Source organism: Micrasema longulum, unplaced genomic scaffold, assembly GCF_059751315.1.
Source record: "Micrasema longulum isolate JH-2025_06_02 unplaced genomic scaffold, ASM5975131v1 h1tg001223l, whole genome shotgun sequence".
NCBI classification, from domain to species: Eukaryota; Metazoa; Arthropoda; class Insecta; order Trichoptera; family Brachycentridae; genus Micrasema; species Micrasema longulum.
The window spans coordinates 131324-149080 of NW_028278410.1; the positions used below are offsets into that span (position 1 = coordinate 131324).

At 31.1% G+C, this 17757-nt stretch overlaps 1 protein-coding gene across 1 annotated transcript in view; it reads left to right on the forward strand.

Annotated features, from left to right (window-relative positions):
- LOC148276407 (neurexin 1-like) overlaps nt 1–16059 on the forward strand; it is a gene marked incomplete at both ends in the record, with an annotated part of 142569 nt that extends 126510 nt beyond the window's left edge. The window contains one exon of the mRNA XM_088234309.1: nt 15910–16059. Coding sequence (XP_088090435.1) covers nt 15910–16059 — 150 coding nt within the window. The remainder of the gene's footprint in view (nt 1–15909) is intronic.
- Between the last annotated feature and the right edge of the window lie 1698 nt (nt 16060–17757).

The following is a 17757-nucleotide window of genomic DNA, read 5'->3' on the forward strand; positions in this document are numbered from 1 at the left end:
GGGTTTCACGCCATTTACAGTAGCTGACCCCATTGTTCTCTCTTCTCACTAGTGGGGAATTTAGGCCATCTTATATTTCCCTGACTGTCAGCAATTTGATATCCGTGCTAGGTAATCAGTGTTTTGTATCTTTCGATATTTTATTGTTTAGAAAATGTATTATTCACCTACAGCACCGTTCTTAAGACAGTGGATCAAACAACAGGGTGAATTGGTTTCCAGGTGAGTCCCATAATACTTTAATTGAAAAAACTTCGAATGCAGACATCTTCTTGTTCCTTCCATCTGAATTCACACCATTTTTCTTATTTATTCGAATTGGGTTGTGGTCCCGTGGCTAGTGTCTCGGACTCACGGATCAAAGGTCCGTGGCTCGAATCCCACTCTACCCCAACTTGATTCCCGTTTTCTAATAGAGATTTTTTTACAACTCGTTGACAGTGGCCCTCAAAATAAAATATTTGGGTTAATTATAAGAACGCAAAAAAATATTTTGAAACTTTTTAAAAATGGACTAATTTCTTTTTTTAATTTGTTTTATCTCTCTTTTTTTTGAGTCACTAGGTAATACCGGTTTTAAGGCACACATTTTTATGCAGCATTAAATTATTAATGCATTAAAAAAAAGGATACTTTCCTGCTAATAAATATTTGAATAAAATAAATGGATTGTGTTATGCAAAAATGTGTCAAGCCACAAAATCGAAAAAATGCGTCAGTGTGGGAATCATGATCCAAAGGTGATATTCTTTCTTTGAAACAATAGAAATCTCTGTAATACCTCGACGTGTTAACCAAACACGATGCAACTGAACTACAAACAAAGTAACACTGCTTTACGGTATTTATAATATTGTGGCGAATTACGATCAATATGTGGCTAACATGATAACAATGTTGCAAAAATGTTTTAATCCCGCAATAGACGTTTTCTTTGCCTGAATTGCCAACAAGGCTTTACTAGAAATCGCAGCCTACATTTTGTTATTTGGAGATTCATATCGATAGTAAATCTCAAGTTATTTTTAACGTCTGGTTTTCGATACACAAATATAAAGCTTTTTGAAAATTGTAATCATGTTTTACTCAAAATTTTCTAGCGTTATTTTTTTACCAAGGTATTCTGTTAAAATGTGTTTTTCCAATTTTTTGTAATTTTAAAAAAAATTATCGCGTTGTTTGTTCTTTTAAGTACTTTTTATATATCTGAACTTATCTGTAAATAATAAACCACGGAAATCACAATAATCGAAATATTCAGGAAACAAGATAACGTTATTGTGTTTTTTTCCAAAACATTACAACTTTATTTTATTTTATTGAAATAAACGGCACTTTGTGCATTTTACATATAAGTTACAAATACAATTAAATAAACAAACATGTAAGCATTATATAAATAAATAAAGAGCATTTAAAACAATATTATTTATTATAAAATTAAGAAAGTCTAAAAAAGATACACTATATAAAATAATAAAATATTACCAGTTATAGAATTATCGATAAAAAAAGATCATTTGGTATTAGAAATACTTTGTATCAGTAAAAAAAAAACTAAGAAAAGAATTTTAAATACCATTATACGAAAAAATAAATAAAATATATGTTTTATATTTAAAACTAATACTTAGGTAAATAGTATATACTAACTTCTTAACTGAATGAGTTAATTTCTACCTATAAAGAACTTTCAATGTAAAATATGTTTTTTTACTATTAAAGTACCTACTTAAATATCGTATCTAGGACTACTGATGTGACGTTAAAACAACGTGAAGTTCAGAACTTTATTTCAACTTAAAAAAGCCTTTTTAAAACCAAAAAAGAACATTGGCGTTTTACTCACGTAAATATAAAAAATACTTATTGCTACAATTTCTGCATGTTTGACATCAAAAAGGCATTTTTCGTGGACTCTCGTATTTTATAATTTAAGGTTAATCTTAACAGTCAAACTAAACTATTAATCTTTTTTTTTTTAATGCGCCTGATGTTAAACGTCAATTATCTCAGTTTGACGTAGGTGTGGCTTATCACATTTTGCACTACACCACTTGAATAAAAAACATTTTTGATAAAGCCGTTGAGCATTCTAATTTTCATAATATTCATTTAGTAGCAACGAAGTCATAATTTTATAAAATACAATTTTCACATATATTTTGTATTTTAATGTACTGCGTATTTTTGTAGCGACAACTTAACCAATAACCCTTCACTCGATACAGCCTTCTCCTTGTACTAACGGTAGCTTGTCACCCGCGTTTACCTTCTACAAAGTCCACACGTCTTCAGAGTAATTCACACTTCCTGGCGTCGAAGTGTATATCCGGAAAACTCCAATACACGTTTTTCTTTACAACACGTTATTCTACGCACAGTGTTGACAAAAATTCAAACGCTTTTAAGGAAAACGCGTATCCCGTATTTTTTGGAGAAACGTAAACGTGTTATTTAAGCAAACTATAAAAATGATATATTTTGCAAATTTCCAAAAAGAGTTTTATGTAATTTAAAATATTTTTAACTAATGTTAGTTAATATAAGAATATATAACTACTTACCGAATTTTTTAGTCTACCGGTTTCGAGACGTACCCGTCTCTTCGTCAGGACACTCACTACACCAACATGCAAAAACTAAAATACACCTCCACCTTCACCATCACATATTTATTTATTTTATTTATTTATTTATTTATTTTAACGCCTTGTAGGCTTTTACGTGTTTTACATATATTTATATTTAAAGACCAGACATATATTTTACACAAAGATTGCAAGAAATTAAAAATGAAATAATAAGAAAAAGAAAATATAAATATATAAAAACAAATCTTACATATAGTACATACATATATATATTTTATTAGAGAGAACAGAAGTTCATTTTTTCCCATCGGTTATATTAAAAGAATCCTTAAATTAGAAGAATGTAGAAACATACTAATTAAGAATACAGAAATAAGTTAATAAAAGGTATACAAAATAAAACAACATAGTATTATTTAAGTATTTAAATTTGGAGATAAAAAATTGATACACTGCCTTTTAAAATTCAAAAGTGTTGTATTAAATTTATCTATTTCATTAGCGTATTCGTTTGCAAACACATGTATTCTCCTTATTCATATATGGTAGTTCCAAAAATACATAAATCATATACAGAGATATAGAGATGCAAACACCACTAAGTCTAAACATTCACTAAGTTTAATTAAAAAAATCATTTTATCTTATATTGAAGAATTGGTAGGAAGTTGAGAGGGAGGAATTATTATACACTTATATTTACTAACATTAGTTCAATTGTTTGACCACAAAGTTAATGCTTCAAACATAATTAATATAATATCTTATAGCCGTATATTTTACAAAATATTGGTTTCCATTGTCCTCTTCGCTATACTAGATTAAATTCCCTTTTTTATGTACCAACTTGTAAAAACAATTATACCTCGAATTCATTCATTAGACGTACCTATAGAAATTAGAACGGACTCAGTTTTGATGTAGACATTTTTAACTGCACGTTGCATTTGTACAGAAAATTTCTTCATGGGTCGATTATTTGGGATAGTTGCTGAATGTGCATCTTGAGTGGTTTATGTTATGTATATGTGCCGCATGTAATGTATATGTTTGTGTATGTTTTATATGTGCGTTCATGTGTGTGCGTGGATGGCTCAGAGTGTACATTCGGAATTTTATTTATTTTAATTTATTACCTCCATGGAAAACGCAAATGTTAAATGAAAAACAATTATTCTTTTCTCACTTAAAATTCTTATTTATTTTTTATTTTTTTGTCACATTTAATGTTTATATCTTTTTAATTTATGAAAACTTAATTGTTCTTTTTATGTTAAAAAATTGTTGTTTTTAATACTTATTTTGTATGACTGTATGTTTTCTGAATAAAATAAAATTAAATTAAATTAAATTAAATTAAATTTAAAAAAATAATTAAAAAATTTAAAAAAAAAAAAAAAAAAAAAAAAAAAAAATAAAATAAAATAAAATAAAATAAAATGAAATAAAATAAATAGTAAATTTGTTATTCTTTTTCATATTATAATATAACAATACCTATAGGACCCAAAACCTGGTGTTTATTAAGTTTAAACGATATTAATTGAAAATATACTCTCGGCAGTTAAAGATAAGTATTTAATAATTACAATATTATAATAGCGTAAGTTTTTATTACAAGTGAATAATAACAGAATTAAATGATAAGAAAAAAAATCCCTCATAGGCTTAGCCTGTAGGTGGGTGGGTTCGTGGGTATACTGATTAAATCAGTTTTACGTGACAACCCGATTTTATGAACAGAATTGGACATATATACATACATACACACACATATCAATACACCCTATACATGTGTACATACACACATACTTACATACACATACTTGCATACACATATACATGCATACACATACATAGTATTAAAAATACACAATATAAACATTTTAGTACAAAAAGAAAAATATCCAAAAGTTACATGTTTTGCTAGCAATTTAGCTAAAGTAATCAAGGACATTTCCTTCCATGGCGCACGTTTAAGCATATTTTTTAAAGGTGTGATTGGTCAAATTTTTCATGCCTCTCTCATTATAAGTAAATGCGTTCTTTTGTAATGTAAATTGTACATTGGCGGTACTTATTGGCAAATTGCAATTTCTTCCCATTAATTAATAAAATAAGAGTTTTATTTTTATAATTCAAGTTATAAAGCACATTCAATAGACAACAAAAAAATAAAAGCTAAAGAAATACAAAAATAAAAATAAATTTTTTTGTGGATAAATTATCTCTAATCAATACCATTACTCAATAGGAAAAATGCAAAAAAAGCAAACAAGAAAGGAGAAGATATTAGGGAAGAGAAAGGATATGTTTCTTTAGGCGTGATTTAAACAGAGATACTGTAGTAACATATTTGATGGTAGATGGGAGATGATTTCACAGTCGAGCCGCATGGACACCATATGAGTTAGAGAAGAAAAAGATATTGTAGATGGATATTTAGAGATTATAAAGCCTACGAGCGAAGAAAAGTGAATGTATCTGCCCTATGAATGTTTTTTATATTTTAGTTTTACAAAGAAACATTTATAAAAAACATCAACATTATCTTGTTTAAAGATCCGTTGCAAACAAAGAAGGTACATTTTTAGTGTAGTATTTGTTTTTAAGCATCGTTTTCCTTTGCACGGCTGAGGTTAATTTACAGAATTGCACTAAGAACGCCCATAAACTTAGGATTTCCCAAGAAATCGATTTTATAGGACTATAATCCTTCAAAGTATATAAGCTCCGAGGCATGTGGCACGGTGGTTCTCGGAGCTTATAGCCTATATTCGCTTGGATTGAGGCAGCCCTCAGGCTTGAGCTTCCGCCAGAGAAGGTGGTGGGAAATGAGAACGGATGCGAAGAAAAATGAGACTTAGAGACTTAAAATTAATAACCTCTTTCTTAAGTGGTTTTCTGACTTCATTACGAGGTATTTTTGTTTTGAAAACCCGAAGACGTATTATTTTTTAATTTTAATAAATGAACTTTTAATTTTAATGATAGCATTTAAAATAAACGCAGCGCGTCGCATAAAAAAATACAATAATCATTTAAATCCTGGGTAAGGGGTTGTTAACTTATGTAATTAATATTGAATTTGATAACTTATGTTTTTGAAATGTAAAGTGTGTCAAGAATAAGGTCTTTGTGTATCAATTATTAATGTTTTTTCAAATATTTTTATGGGTATTTTCTTTTTATTCATATATATATATTTATATAATTTCTATAGCGCCATTTGTGTGAAAATCACCTGAAGGGCGCTGTACAATAAATAAATATCCCAGCACGTCTTGCAGCTACGGAGCGCATGCATATTAAGTAATCTAGCCCCTATCTGCATTTTTATTTTTATTTCACGTGACACTGAAGCTTATACCCGTATGCAAAGACAAATCTTAAGGTGAGGAAAGTACATTCTATTGTCTTCACTTTCGGGTTATTCTCTGCATTTGAAATACGAATGTACTTTCCTCACCTTAAGTTTTGTCTCTGCATACGGGTATTAGAGTTTAATTTTTATTTTAAAAAACCAAATGAAAAACAAATTTATTTAAATAGAAGTTAGATAACAACAAGCCTTGGAGCTACTGAGCGCATGGACGGTTAGAATTCTTAACCCCATTTACTTAATTTAGTTATATTTAATAGTTGATAACATTTACCTATTGAAGCAGCTACTATTATTATGGATAATGTATATATCGCCATTTTTCTGAAAATCACCTCACGGACGATTTACAATATCGCAACACGTCTTGCAGATACATAGCGCATAAACAGTTGGGATTCAAGTTCCTCATTTAAAATTATAATTCAATTCAGTAACAGATAACAAATAGGATCTAGATTACATCATGTATTGCTGCTAAAATGCGCATGAACGGTATGAAGCCTAGCCCCCATTTACATTATTTATATATTTAATTTTGGTTATTCTGATTATTTTTTCGAAATCGTTTACAAATAGGATCTAGATTACAACATATCCTGCAGCTACAGAGCGCATAAACAATTGGAATTCCAAACCCAATTTATGAATTTTAAGTTTTAAATTATTTAAAAGTGTATGACAATGATTCAAATAAATAAAACACACATAAGAATAAAAGTAAGTTAGCCAAGTGTTCATAATAAAAAGTAAACAATAAAGAACTAAATAAATAAAGCACGGTTTTTGCATTTTATGATATTATTGTTCGCAAGATGAAGCAACTACCGATGTCCGAGGGGCCCCGGTACCCGAATCAGCCACATCTTTCCGAGTAATTTCTGGTAGATACAACGCACATGTGCACCAAGGGATGAAACTTTTTGTTCCATCGGCTTCGTGTCCATTTCGAAACGCAACTTTGGAGTAGGTTGACTGTATTAAAGGACGCAACATTCCCGCTCAAAATTTCTGAATGTATTTCATGTTCGGGTGTTTGAATTATCATCATGAATATAATTACAATCATTCTTCTAATCAGAGGCCCGCCTGGTGTTGCTATTTTACACAAATAATGCAAAAGGCTTATGGTTCATGTAATTTTTTCAATTATCTTTCAGTACAAGCTTTGATCTGCTGATTCGGGGCGTTTGCTTATTTCGTATTTTGTCGCCATTAATAAGATATGGTAATGCAAAACAACCAGTTGAAAAGCCGAAAGTCTCATGTCGAGATGAGTTGATCCTTTTAACGGATTAACCTTATTTTTTTTTCACGCTGGTATTTTGGCCTCAGTTTTGCAGAACAGCGTTTATTTGGTATTTTCTTTAAAATATTATAAATGATTACTCATTTATTAAGACTATTCAGTGGGACACATTTTTATAAAACAATTTACACTCTTTTAAATAACAAATATTTATTTGTTATCTTTTAACAGCCATTATGACAAATTAAGTAGGTATTTTCCAACTGTATATTTTCCACGTTATAAGCTTACGGGAGATCATTAAACAACTTTGAAAAACCGCAATTTTATGATCGTTCTCCGGAGTGATTTGTAATTTGGGGAACGACCAGGAAACCTTTATTTTAAATTTTAAAGTGTTGTGAGCGTAGGAAAAGTTTTTTAATTTATAGTCACAAAGTTGTTTTACCGGCAGGACATTACAGAACCTTAAAATATACACCTTCGCCCATATGTTTCATCTCACGGATAATGCTTTTTGGTACAACCCGCTTTAAAAGTCTCTCCTGAATATCATAAATTTTACCACGATGAGACTGGAAGGTGAAACCCCAAACACAGCCCCAACAAAATTGAACACGTAATTTTGCGATACTGCGATGTCCGATGTTTATTTTAGACTAATAATAAATTATCCTTTGCGAATTTTAAAGACCAAATTTTAATAAGTCTTGTTAATTATTTTTTATAAATGTAATATGTTCTATTTTAATCACTATTGTACCTATGTATTTGCATAAAAACATTCTTATTTTATTTATTTTTTACGTTGACAAATATTAATATGTATTTCACTATTTCTTTATTTACGGGTAACTTATATATTACCATTTAAAAAAAATAAAAATATTTATCTGTTCCCCGACTCAATACGGATTTTCTAGCGAGTCGGAGCAAGTTCACAGACATGGGACGTTCCTGATTGTGTCGCTTTAAACTTTTATCATATTATTATCGTAAATAATACATTTATACAAAGTTGATTCGACTATCTTATTAGGGTTATAAGCTAGCCAAAAAAAAAAGACTTTGATTTATATGAAAAAATTTAATAAAGGTAGTAGACATAGTGAAAAACATAGTAAAATACATGATTAAAAAGGTCATAGTAAAAAATGTATTATAAAACATAGCAACAATGTAGTAAAAAACGTATTTAAAAACCCAGTAAAAAACAAAATTCGTAGTTAAAACAACATGCATAGTAAAAACAAAATACATACTAAGAAATATAGTAAAAGGCATAATAAAAAACAAATGAAATGACCTAGTAAATACGTAGTTAAAATAAAATATATAGCAAGAAACAGTAAAAAACATAGCAAAAAAAACAGCGGAACCTAGCTACGCTTCGCTGTGGCTTTGTCTGATATTAATTATTAGGGGAGTATTTAAAAATAGTCTAGCAACTTACACATCTACCAATAAAACACATTGCCTAAGTGAATATCTTAATTTGCGTTGCTGTGACTATGTTGTAGAATTCAAAAAAATAAAATTGTAACTTTGGCTAAAATTAGTAAAATTATCATTGTCAAACTGTCATTCAGCACTTGTTAACTAGGACAAATTAGGAGTTGATTTAAAACGCATAGAATGTTCCGTTTCTGTTGAAACTTCCAAATAAAAACACTTTTATGCTTAAATCCAATGTTCTGTGAAAAAATTGAGTCGATCCATCGTTCACTTTTTGAAATTTGCGGACACAAACATACGGAATCTAAATATATATATATATATATTACGCAAAAAACGTACTTTAAAAAAACATAGTAAATTTATTTTTTTTGAAACGTAAACGATGTGATGCATTAAAAATGTGATAAATAAAAAATGTGTATTTTCTTATAAAAAAAACAAAGTTAAAAGTAATTACAAGGATCTTCAAAAATTCAAATAAGAGCGTGTGTTGGCCATCTTACGACGTGTATGTCATAAAGACTACTATTTATTGCTAGTACAATTCTGTTTGGGAGTAAAAATTAGAACCCTGGACAAGATGGTAACATTTAGTTGGATCAAAAAAAAAATTTTTAAAAATCAAATAAATTGTATTTCGTGTCCTTTTCTAAAAATATTCCCGTAACGATTCAAAATATCTTCTTTTATTAATTTCCTTTTATTCTAATACTATTTTCTCATTCAAGCATTTTATAATATAAACTTTTAAAATAAAACATTTCATAGCGCCCTTGAGGCGATTTTCACAAAAATGGCGATATATAAATTATCCTACTATATATAAACAGTAATGCGAGTAATTCTAAGTAAGTGTGAATCCTAATGTTGAGGAAGGTAATTTAAAAACAGTCGACTTAAAACTAAAAATTAGAGTGGTTTAAACAACAACAACAAACCAACACGCCGTTTTTCCGTTAGGGTAGGCAGAGATTAAAGAACGCCACATCACTCAATCTTTGCACACAGATCTCGATTCCCCTACATTTAAACATCTTCTCATGCACGCGCGCAGATTATTCCGACTTTTGACATGTCCATTGTCCATCTTCTAGTATTTGATGAACTTGATGGTGCCAGGTCTTTCTTGGCCTTCCTCGTTTTCTGCATCCATCAACATTCGCATCGTAGATCTTTTTAGCCGTTCTTTCGTTGTCCATTCGCTCTACATGTCCAAACCAACGCAGTACCCCTTTCTTGATTATGTCGATAATTATAATTTAAACTGTTATAATATAACATTTCAAAGTGCCCTTGATGTGCTTTTCACAAAAATGGCGCCTTATAAATTATCCAACTAAATATAAACAGTAATGCGAATAATTCTAAGTAAGTGTGAATCCTAATGTTGAGGAAGGTAAGTTCAAAATCAGTCGACATAAAACTAAAACTAAAACATCACGCCGTTTTCCCATAAGGGTAGGCAGATATTAAAGAACGCCACATCACTCTATCTTTGCATACAGATCTCGCTTCCTCTACATTTAAACATCTTCTCATGCACGCGCGCAGATTATTCCGACTTTTGACATATCCATATTCAAGTATTTGTTGGATTTGGTCATGCCATGTCTTTCTCGATCTTTCTCTATTTCTGCATCCATCAACATTCGCATTGTTAATATTTTAAGCCGTTCTTTTGCTGTCCATTCGTTCTACATGTCCAAACCAGCGCAGAGGTCCCTTCTTGATTTCGTTGATAGTTCCTATCTCAGCCTTATATAACGTACGGATCTTAACAGATGTGCATCTATCGTACATAGTTTTACCACACATTTGCCTGAGAGGTCTCATTTCGACAGCATTCAGCCTACTTTCATCCCTGTTTTTCAAAGTTCATATTTTATTCCCTCACGTCAAGTATAAAATGAAGAATAAAATAAATAAAAACTTTTCTGAACTGCTCTCCTAAAAATACAGACTAATAATCTTTAAATTTAAATAAAAGAGGTACATTTTGAAAATGCTTCAACCCAAAAATCTGATTCCACGTTCCAAATACATCACTTCCATTGGATAATCGCAGAATCCCGCCATTATGCTAAAACCTGAAATCGAATTTGGAATAACTTCAAATTTCCCGCCGAGCCGAACCTACGATCAGTTTAAGCGGATTTATCTGGCGGGAGTGAGAGGCGCCCACGCACTACTTATGCAAACATTATGTATGCTCGAATGTAGGCAAGAAAAGTATCTCACCAAATCATCATTATTATTTCGCACCTGATGGTGCATAGGCCACTTTATTGGTACACCGACTAAAAAGCACCTTGATCATTTCTGTACATGAAGGTTAGATGATCAGTCTAAGCGCTTCAGGTGGAATCGTCCCCCGAAATTATAGTTCTTGGTGCCCTACAAATATAATAAAAGTATGTTATTCTGATAACAAACTGAGAATTTTAGTTAAGAAATTCAGTGATTTAAAAAAAATAATATTTGTTTATCCACTATCAAACTAAGGCAGTGGTCGGCAAACCGCGGCTCGCGAGCCGCGTGCGGCTCTTTAACTTGACACTTTTTGTTAAAATTATTTAGTCTACAGGTTATATAGGAGAACTTCTAGAACTGTTGCCTTTTGAATTAATGAGGATATTGCAAATGTTATAACTGAATGCGTGGAGAAGCATCATATTAAACTCGATATGATATGGAGCTAAAAATATGACTGAAGTGAGAGCGATTTTTTTCTATTTTCGAAGCAAAATTCAGTCACGAGATGCTTTTTTCACCATTGCATCATTCTTTAAGCGGCGAAAAATTTCAAATGTTATCTATTTGGGAATCAAGATTGTCAACACAATAGTCGTTTAATCTCATTTTATATCGCTAATTTAAAAAATGTTTACTCAATAACAGAGAGTAAACATGGAGATCTTCACTGCATAATAAGGTTCGGTGGCTTTGATGAGGAAACAGTTTAACGAAAAGAAATTTGGCTCTAGAAAGAAATTTTAATCGTCGTAGTGCTGATCTTTGACTCTTCTGACTAATAGGTTCGCCGACCACTGAATTAAAACAATATATATATATTTATTTTTCTTGTGAAGGTATCGTATTATCAACGCTACGTTTTTTTTATGTTGTGATTTCTAAATTACTCCACCTGCGACGTCACAAGTTTTCCTTGGAGAGTTCTGCCGACTTGTGAGTTGGCTTTCCGTTAATTGAAAAGTATCTCAACACTCTTTCATGAGTAGTTTCGGAAGAACTGGTGATGTCGTTCAAAGTAAGTTTTTTTATCAATAATTTTTTTTTTCGTAAGTTTTTAAGAAACTTTGGCGTTTAATTTATAGCTTAAAAAAACATTTTTCACATCCAATTTTCAGTAGCACTGAATTTTTTCAATGTGCCATTGAGTGCAACTACTAAATATTGATTTGGGTACCTGGACACAGCTTTATTTGAATACCGACGGTAACGAAACAGCTGATGATTTAGTAAGGCTGGGAGCTGACACAGCCCCACTAGACCTAGAGCCCTATTGTGGGATGCCCGAATGTGCTTCTCATGAACTAACATGAGTCGTGGGCCCAGAAGCAGAGCATAATGATCTGACACAACATCAACTGGTCAACACCATGTAAAAGAACTGCTAAAGGGGTATTTGCTCGCAAAGGTTTGCTTTCGACCCTCAAGCCTTTATTGGGTACTGCAGATTAAAGAAACGCCTTAATAGAAAGAATCTCTTAGAAAGTTCTAAAGGTAGGTTCTGCAAGGTACAGCGCATGTTTCCTATCTAAAAGCCCGATGTTTTAAGAACCTGGGCTTGGAGTTAGAGATTCAGCAAAATAAAACCACTTGCCCTTTACTCAGTATCCTTGTTTTTTGAAAACCAAGGCCCGGGGGCAAAAATCATACTGTCATCATTAGCAAAAAGGCAGCTTTTCGACAAAAATCATAAAACGAGTTAATATCCTAGAAATTTCGAACCATTTGAAGTCAAACAAATAGTAATAAAAAAATGATTTTAGTGCGAAAAACGATATTGCACATTTAAAAAAAGTTAACAACATATTTAGAGATTCAAAAGCAAGAAAATAAATCAATTAAAATCATTATAGAGTAAAAATGACAAACACTGGTTTCTTACTTAGAAACAATTGACGTACAATGTTTTTACTTTAACTATTTGTATAATGTTAATAAATAAAAAAAACTAAGTCTCATATCTCAAAATAAGACTTTTGCTTATGACTGCAGTACACTATAGTATTGACCTGCAGCTTTCAAAATAAGAATACATGATATTATTATTATCATTATAAAAAACTTTTTAAGCGCCATTTTCGTACTAAAATACCTCAAGAGCGTTTTACAAAGTGATTTATTACATTTAATCATTTAAATTTGTAATGTACTATGCTACGAATTTAGTCAAATTATTTAAAGGAACAAGTGAGTTTTAAGTTTTTTCGAAACATCACTTCACTGTCACAGCATCACACATCTGCTGGGAGAGCATTCCATGCCGTAGGGCCTGCGACCGCAAATGCGCGTTCACTGAATTTAGTGCGCTGTTTGCGTAGAGGTATAATCACTTTTTCTCTCGCCGTAAACGTAGCTGATCTAAGCGTAAGACGCCTGTCAGCTAGTTCATCTTGAATGCATAGTTCCCTTAGATACTCCGGAGCAGAGTTGTGGAGTGACTTATACATAAGCCAACAGAGTTTGTATTCCACCCTCTGTGGAAAACATAGCCAGTGTAATTCCCGAAGCAGTGGAGTGATATGACAACTTAGAGATTCCAATAATAAGTCTCGCTGCTGCAATTTAGCACAAACTGCAGGCGAGTCATTTATTATATTCTCCCAAATTGTTTCGTTTTACGACAGTTATGAATGAAGTTTGCTGCATCTGTTACCTGATTGCCTTACACCTAACACTGAACTTTGACAGTAAAACCAATTTTCTTAAAAAACAAAATTTGTCAGTTTTGGAACACAATCTCTACGATTCGTATGCGCAGAGAAGATTAGGGGTTATTTAAGGATTATTCATATAGTTTGTATTGTCTTATTCGGTTCTCCCTTATCCTAACCATCCCCCTAGCTCTTTATGAAAGCTGTAGTAATACTTATGATATCGTGTTCGGTGTTTTCAATCGATACTTATTTTAGTCCACTTATTGGAAAACCGTATTTGAAATTGTCAGTAGTTAAGTTTTTATATGGCAAATAAACTACATACATTGTAATAAGTAGCTACTTTCATGTCATGGAACGTTATTGAGGTTCAAATTTTCCGCGGCCGATCGATTCCGTCGTGACACGTGACGTGGTTGTGATGTATGCAAGTTTTGAATTTGAAATATGGAACGTGAAACGCTCGCGCGGAATTCGAATGACGCGAATGGTAATGGAACGATAGAATGCTTCTAAGATTTAAATTCAAAAATGGAATTCGAAAGTTATCTGAGTGATATACTTTTAAAACGTTCTAGTATTGAAAAAATATAAATCTAAAATACGTGATATGGAAGAATTTGATTTTAGATCAACGGGTAATATTATGCATTCGATTCCATTTTCTTTATCAAATTCGTAATGAATTATTTACATTATGGTGTAAGTATAACTATCCATCTTACGCTTCAGATATACATCCAATAAACTTTCAGATTTGAAAGATGTTATTTAAAAAATATGAATGTTTTTTTGAGAATGGAATGAAGAAGTCAAGATTGTCATAGGCTGTAGCGACCAGGAGGGATATTCTATAATATTTTTTTAACCATTAAAAAATTTTTTTTTCACAAAATCGAGTAATTTCATTTTTCTAAATGTCTATTTCAAAATCTGCCATTGAAATTTAAAAAAAAAAACGATTTTTTAAGTTTTTTTTACTCAAAAAAATGTTTACAGATTTTTTTTTTACAATTACGAATGTTTTGTGCATTCATAATAAATAATAACGTTTCTACCTCACTAAACTCGTATATATTCTATTAGTCTCGACTGCTTTCATTGCCTTTTTTATTGTGAGTTCGGTATATTTTATGGGAAAGCTAATGTCAGATATTATTATTATTTTTCCTTGTGACCAAGTTGCAATTACACGAACAGTATCTAACATTCCCAAAGGAGTCTACGATGGTAACAAAAGTCTACGATGAATGCAAGAAAGGCGATTTGCTTTTTGATTATGAATATTGATACATCGAAAGTGATAATAATATGACTAAATGTGAGATAGTGTGAACGGAGATATTCTGAATCTGGTAGAAGAATTTGTGTATCTGGGAAGTATGTTTACTAGGGATGGAAAGACTGAGAAAGATATTTAAAGGAGGGTGAGTGCCGGGAACAGGGTGAACGGTGCACTAAAATCTACTTTGGCAGACAAATGTTTATCGCAGAAGGCTAACAATGAAGTTCTAGTGCCAACTCTTATGTATGGGAGTGAAGTATGGAATCGTCAAAAGTAATGATGAAAGTAGGTTTAATGCTGTCAAAATGCGATCCCTCAGGCAAATGTGCGGTAAAACGATGCATGATAGATGCACAAAGGTCGAGATCCGTGAACTGTGTAAGGCTAAGACATTCATTATCGACAGGATCAAGAAAGAGGTGCTGCGTTCGTTTGGACATGCAGAGCGAATGGACAGCGAAAAAAAGGCTAAAAGTATCTACGAAAGTTGGTGGATGCAGAAAACGAGGAAGACTCAGAAAGACATGGCATGATCAAATCCATCAAATACTTGAAGATGAACATGTCAAGAGTAGGAATAATCGGCGTGCGTGCATGAGAAGATGTATGAATGTACAGGAAGCGAGGTCTGTATGCAAAGACAGAGTAATATGGCGTTCTTTTCTCTTTGCCTACCCCTACGGGGAAACAGCGTGATTGTTTGTTTGTATCTAAGATGGTTTAATCAACTAATGAATTCAGTTACAAAAATCCATTTCAAATATGGCCATATTGGTGTACTAATACAATGCTTTATAACTCTATACCTAATGCGTTTAGAGACATGTTGATGATCAATAAGTGTTTATTCTATTAACAAGCTACGAAATGTGGCTAGGTGGGTCTTAGTTTTTGTTTTAAACATTTAGTGATCCAATGTAGTAACAATTCTTTGCACTACCAGGCATAGACAAGATCTAAAAGGAATGATTTTGTAAATTTGTATTTTTGTAAAAATGAAAACCAGTGTGTATTAATTTTTTTTTTATTTATTCCAGATAAGGCTCCCTCTGAAGCCACCTTTCGTGGGACAGAATTTCTATCTTATGACCTCACGCAGACTGGAGGGGAGCCCATCGTCAGTACACAAGATGCGATCTCCATATACTTCAAAACCAGGCAGTCTAATGGCCTCTTGTTTTATACAGGTAACGCTCACATTATTATGATTTTATGCAATAGTCAGATTGATTACTCCAATTAATGTTAACCACAATCAGAAGCACCTACCTTTAAAATATGAAATATTTAACCAATTAGAGAAATTTCACGAAAAATTATTGATCAGTGTGAAAAAATAAGTTTAAATACAATTCTGTATGCGAAAAGTAAACTTTAGTATCTTCGAAAATCCAACTTTTTAGGAGAGACAAATCAGTGTTATAATACATCAAAATCTTATATTTTTCAATGAAAGGCTTTAAAATAAATTTGATCTCAGAAATGTATTGACACGAATTACTAAAACGCATATTTTAAAAATCTTTGGGAGAACTGTTTGTTTTCTAACTATTTTCAATCTCTTATTTGATGTGGAGATAGGAAAAAAAATATCTTTTTTAATAAAGAATTAAGGAGTAAATGCAATTTATCATATAATAGAGGACGAATTTAATTAAGGTGGATTTATAACTCGATTTAATTTATTTGGAGTTTCCGTAGTATTCCTTTCGCAAACAGAATTATCAGACGAAATGTATTTATTTATCTTAAATTTATTATTATTATAATTTTTTTTAATTATAAGTATCGCCTAGTAGAAAAAACTCGTGCTCAGTCAGACTGTAGATTAAAGATCTATGGATTAAAATAAAACCACTTTGTTTTTTAATATATTTGTTAGTTTTAAGACTTCAAGTAAAAAAAAGTACTTTGGCGAACTTATTGCTAAAGCAATATCTTCTAGCCAACCAAAAACAGACCAGTCAACAGAAGAAATGGTCAAAAATTTGTATTAACAAACGATAATATATACATATTATATTGTATCGGTTTCGTGTACCGGTTTCGAAGTCCTGATATATCGGGACCTAAACCTAGAAACCAGTAGACGTTTAACTTAAAGTTAAAGTGGTTTACACATTGTTTTAAATAACATATTATAATTTCCACGGTTTTCGCTTATTTCAACCGAAATTGCATTATTTAATCAAAATTTTAAGTGGCAACACGCTTAACAAAACTAAGAAATATTAGTTTCACTTTTATTATTATATCTCTTATTTTGTATTATATATGGTGATATAATATGTTTGTTTTCATTGACTATTCATCCCAACTCAACACTGGAATTTGGTCACATTGAGTTAACTTTCTACTTCTGGTTCAAAAAATGCATAATAAGCCGTAAGTAAATAAATAGCTTTTAATTTTTTGATACAATTGATAAGGTATGGAAGCTTGTGTAGCTTCGAAACTGGTCGGTAGGAAAATATAAAACAAGTGATAAAAAACAACATGATTTTATTTTTTTATTTGTTTAGTTTCGTTTTAAATTTCAGTTTGAACAGAAAAATCTTATAATTTTTATATTTGAAGCACTAACTTTGTGCTTATTTATTATAATAAAATAAATAAAACAACTTTACTTTTAACCACTTTTTTTTAAAATTTGGTTTTCCAATTGCCCATAAACATTTCGCATTCCATTCAATGATACACAGGTTAAATAATGTTCCACTAGATGAACTTAATACAATAAAACAGATTGGTAATAATAATGGATATAATGAGAACTTAATTGATAAAATATCAAAACAAAAAATTATATCCTACTCCCACAGTAAATAGAGCGTTTATTCTAATTCTTTTTATAAATGACATTTTTTTCAAAACAAAGTCCATAA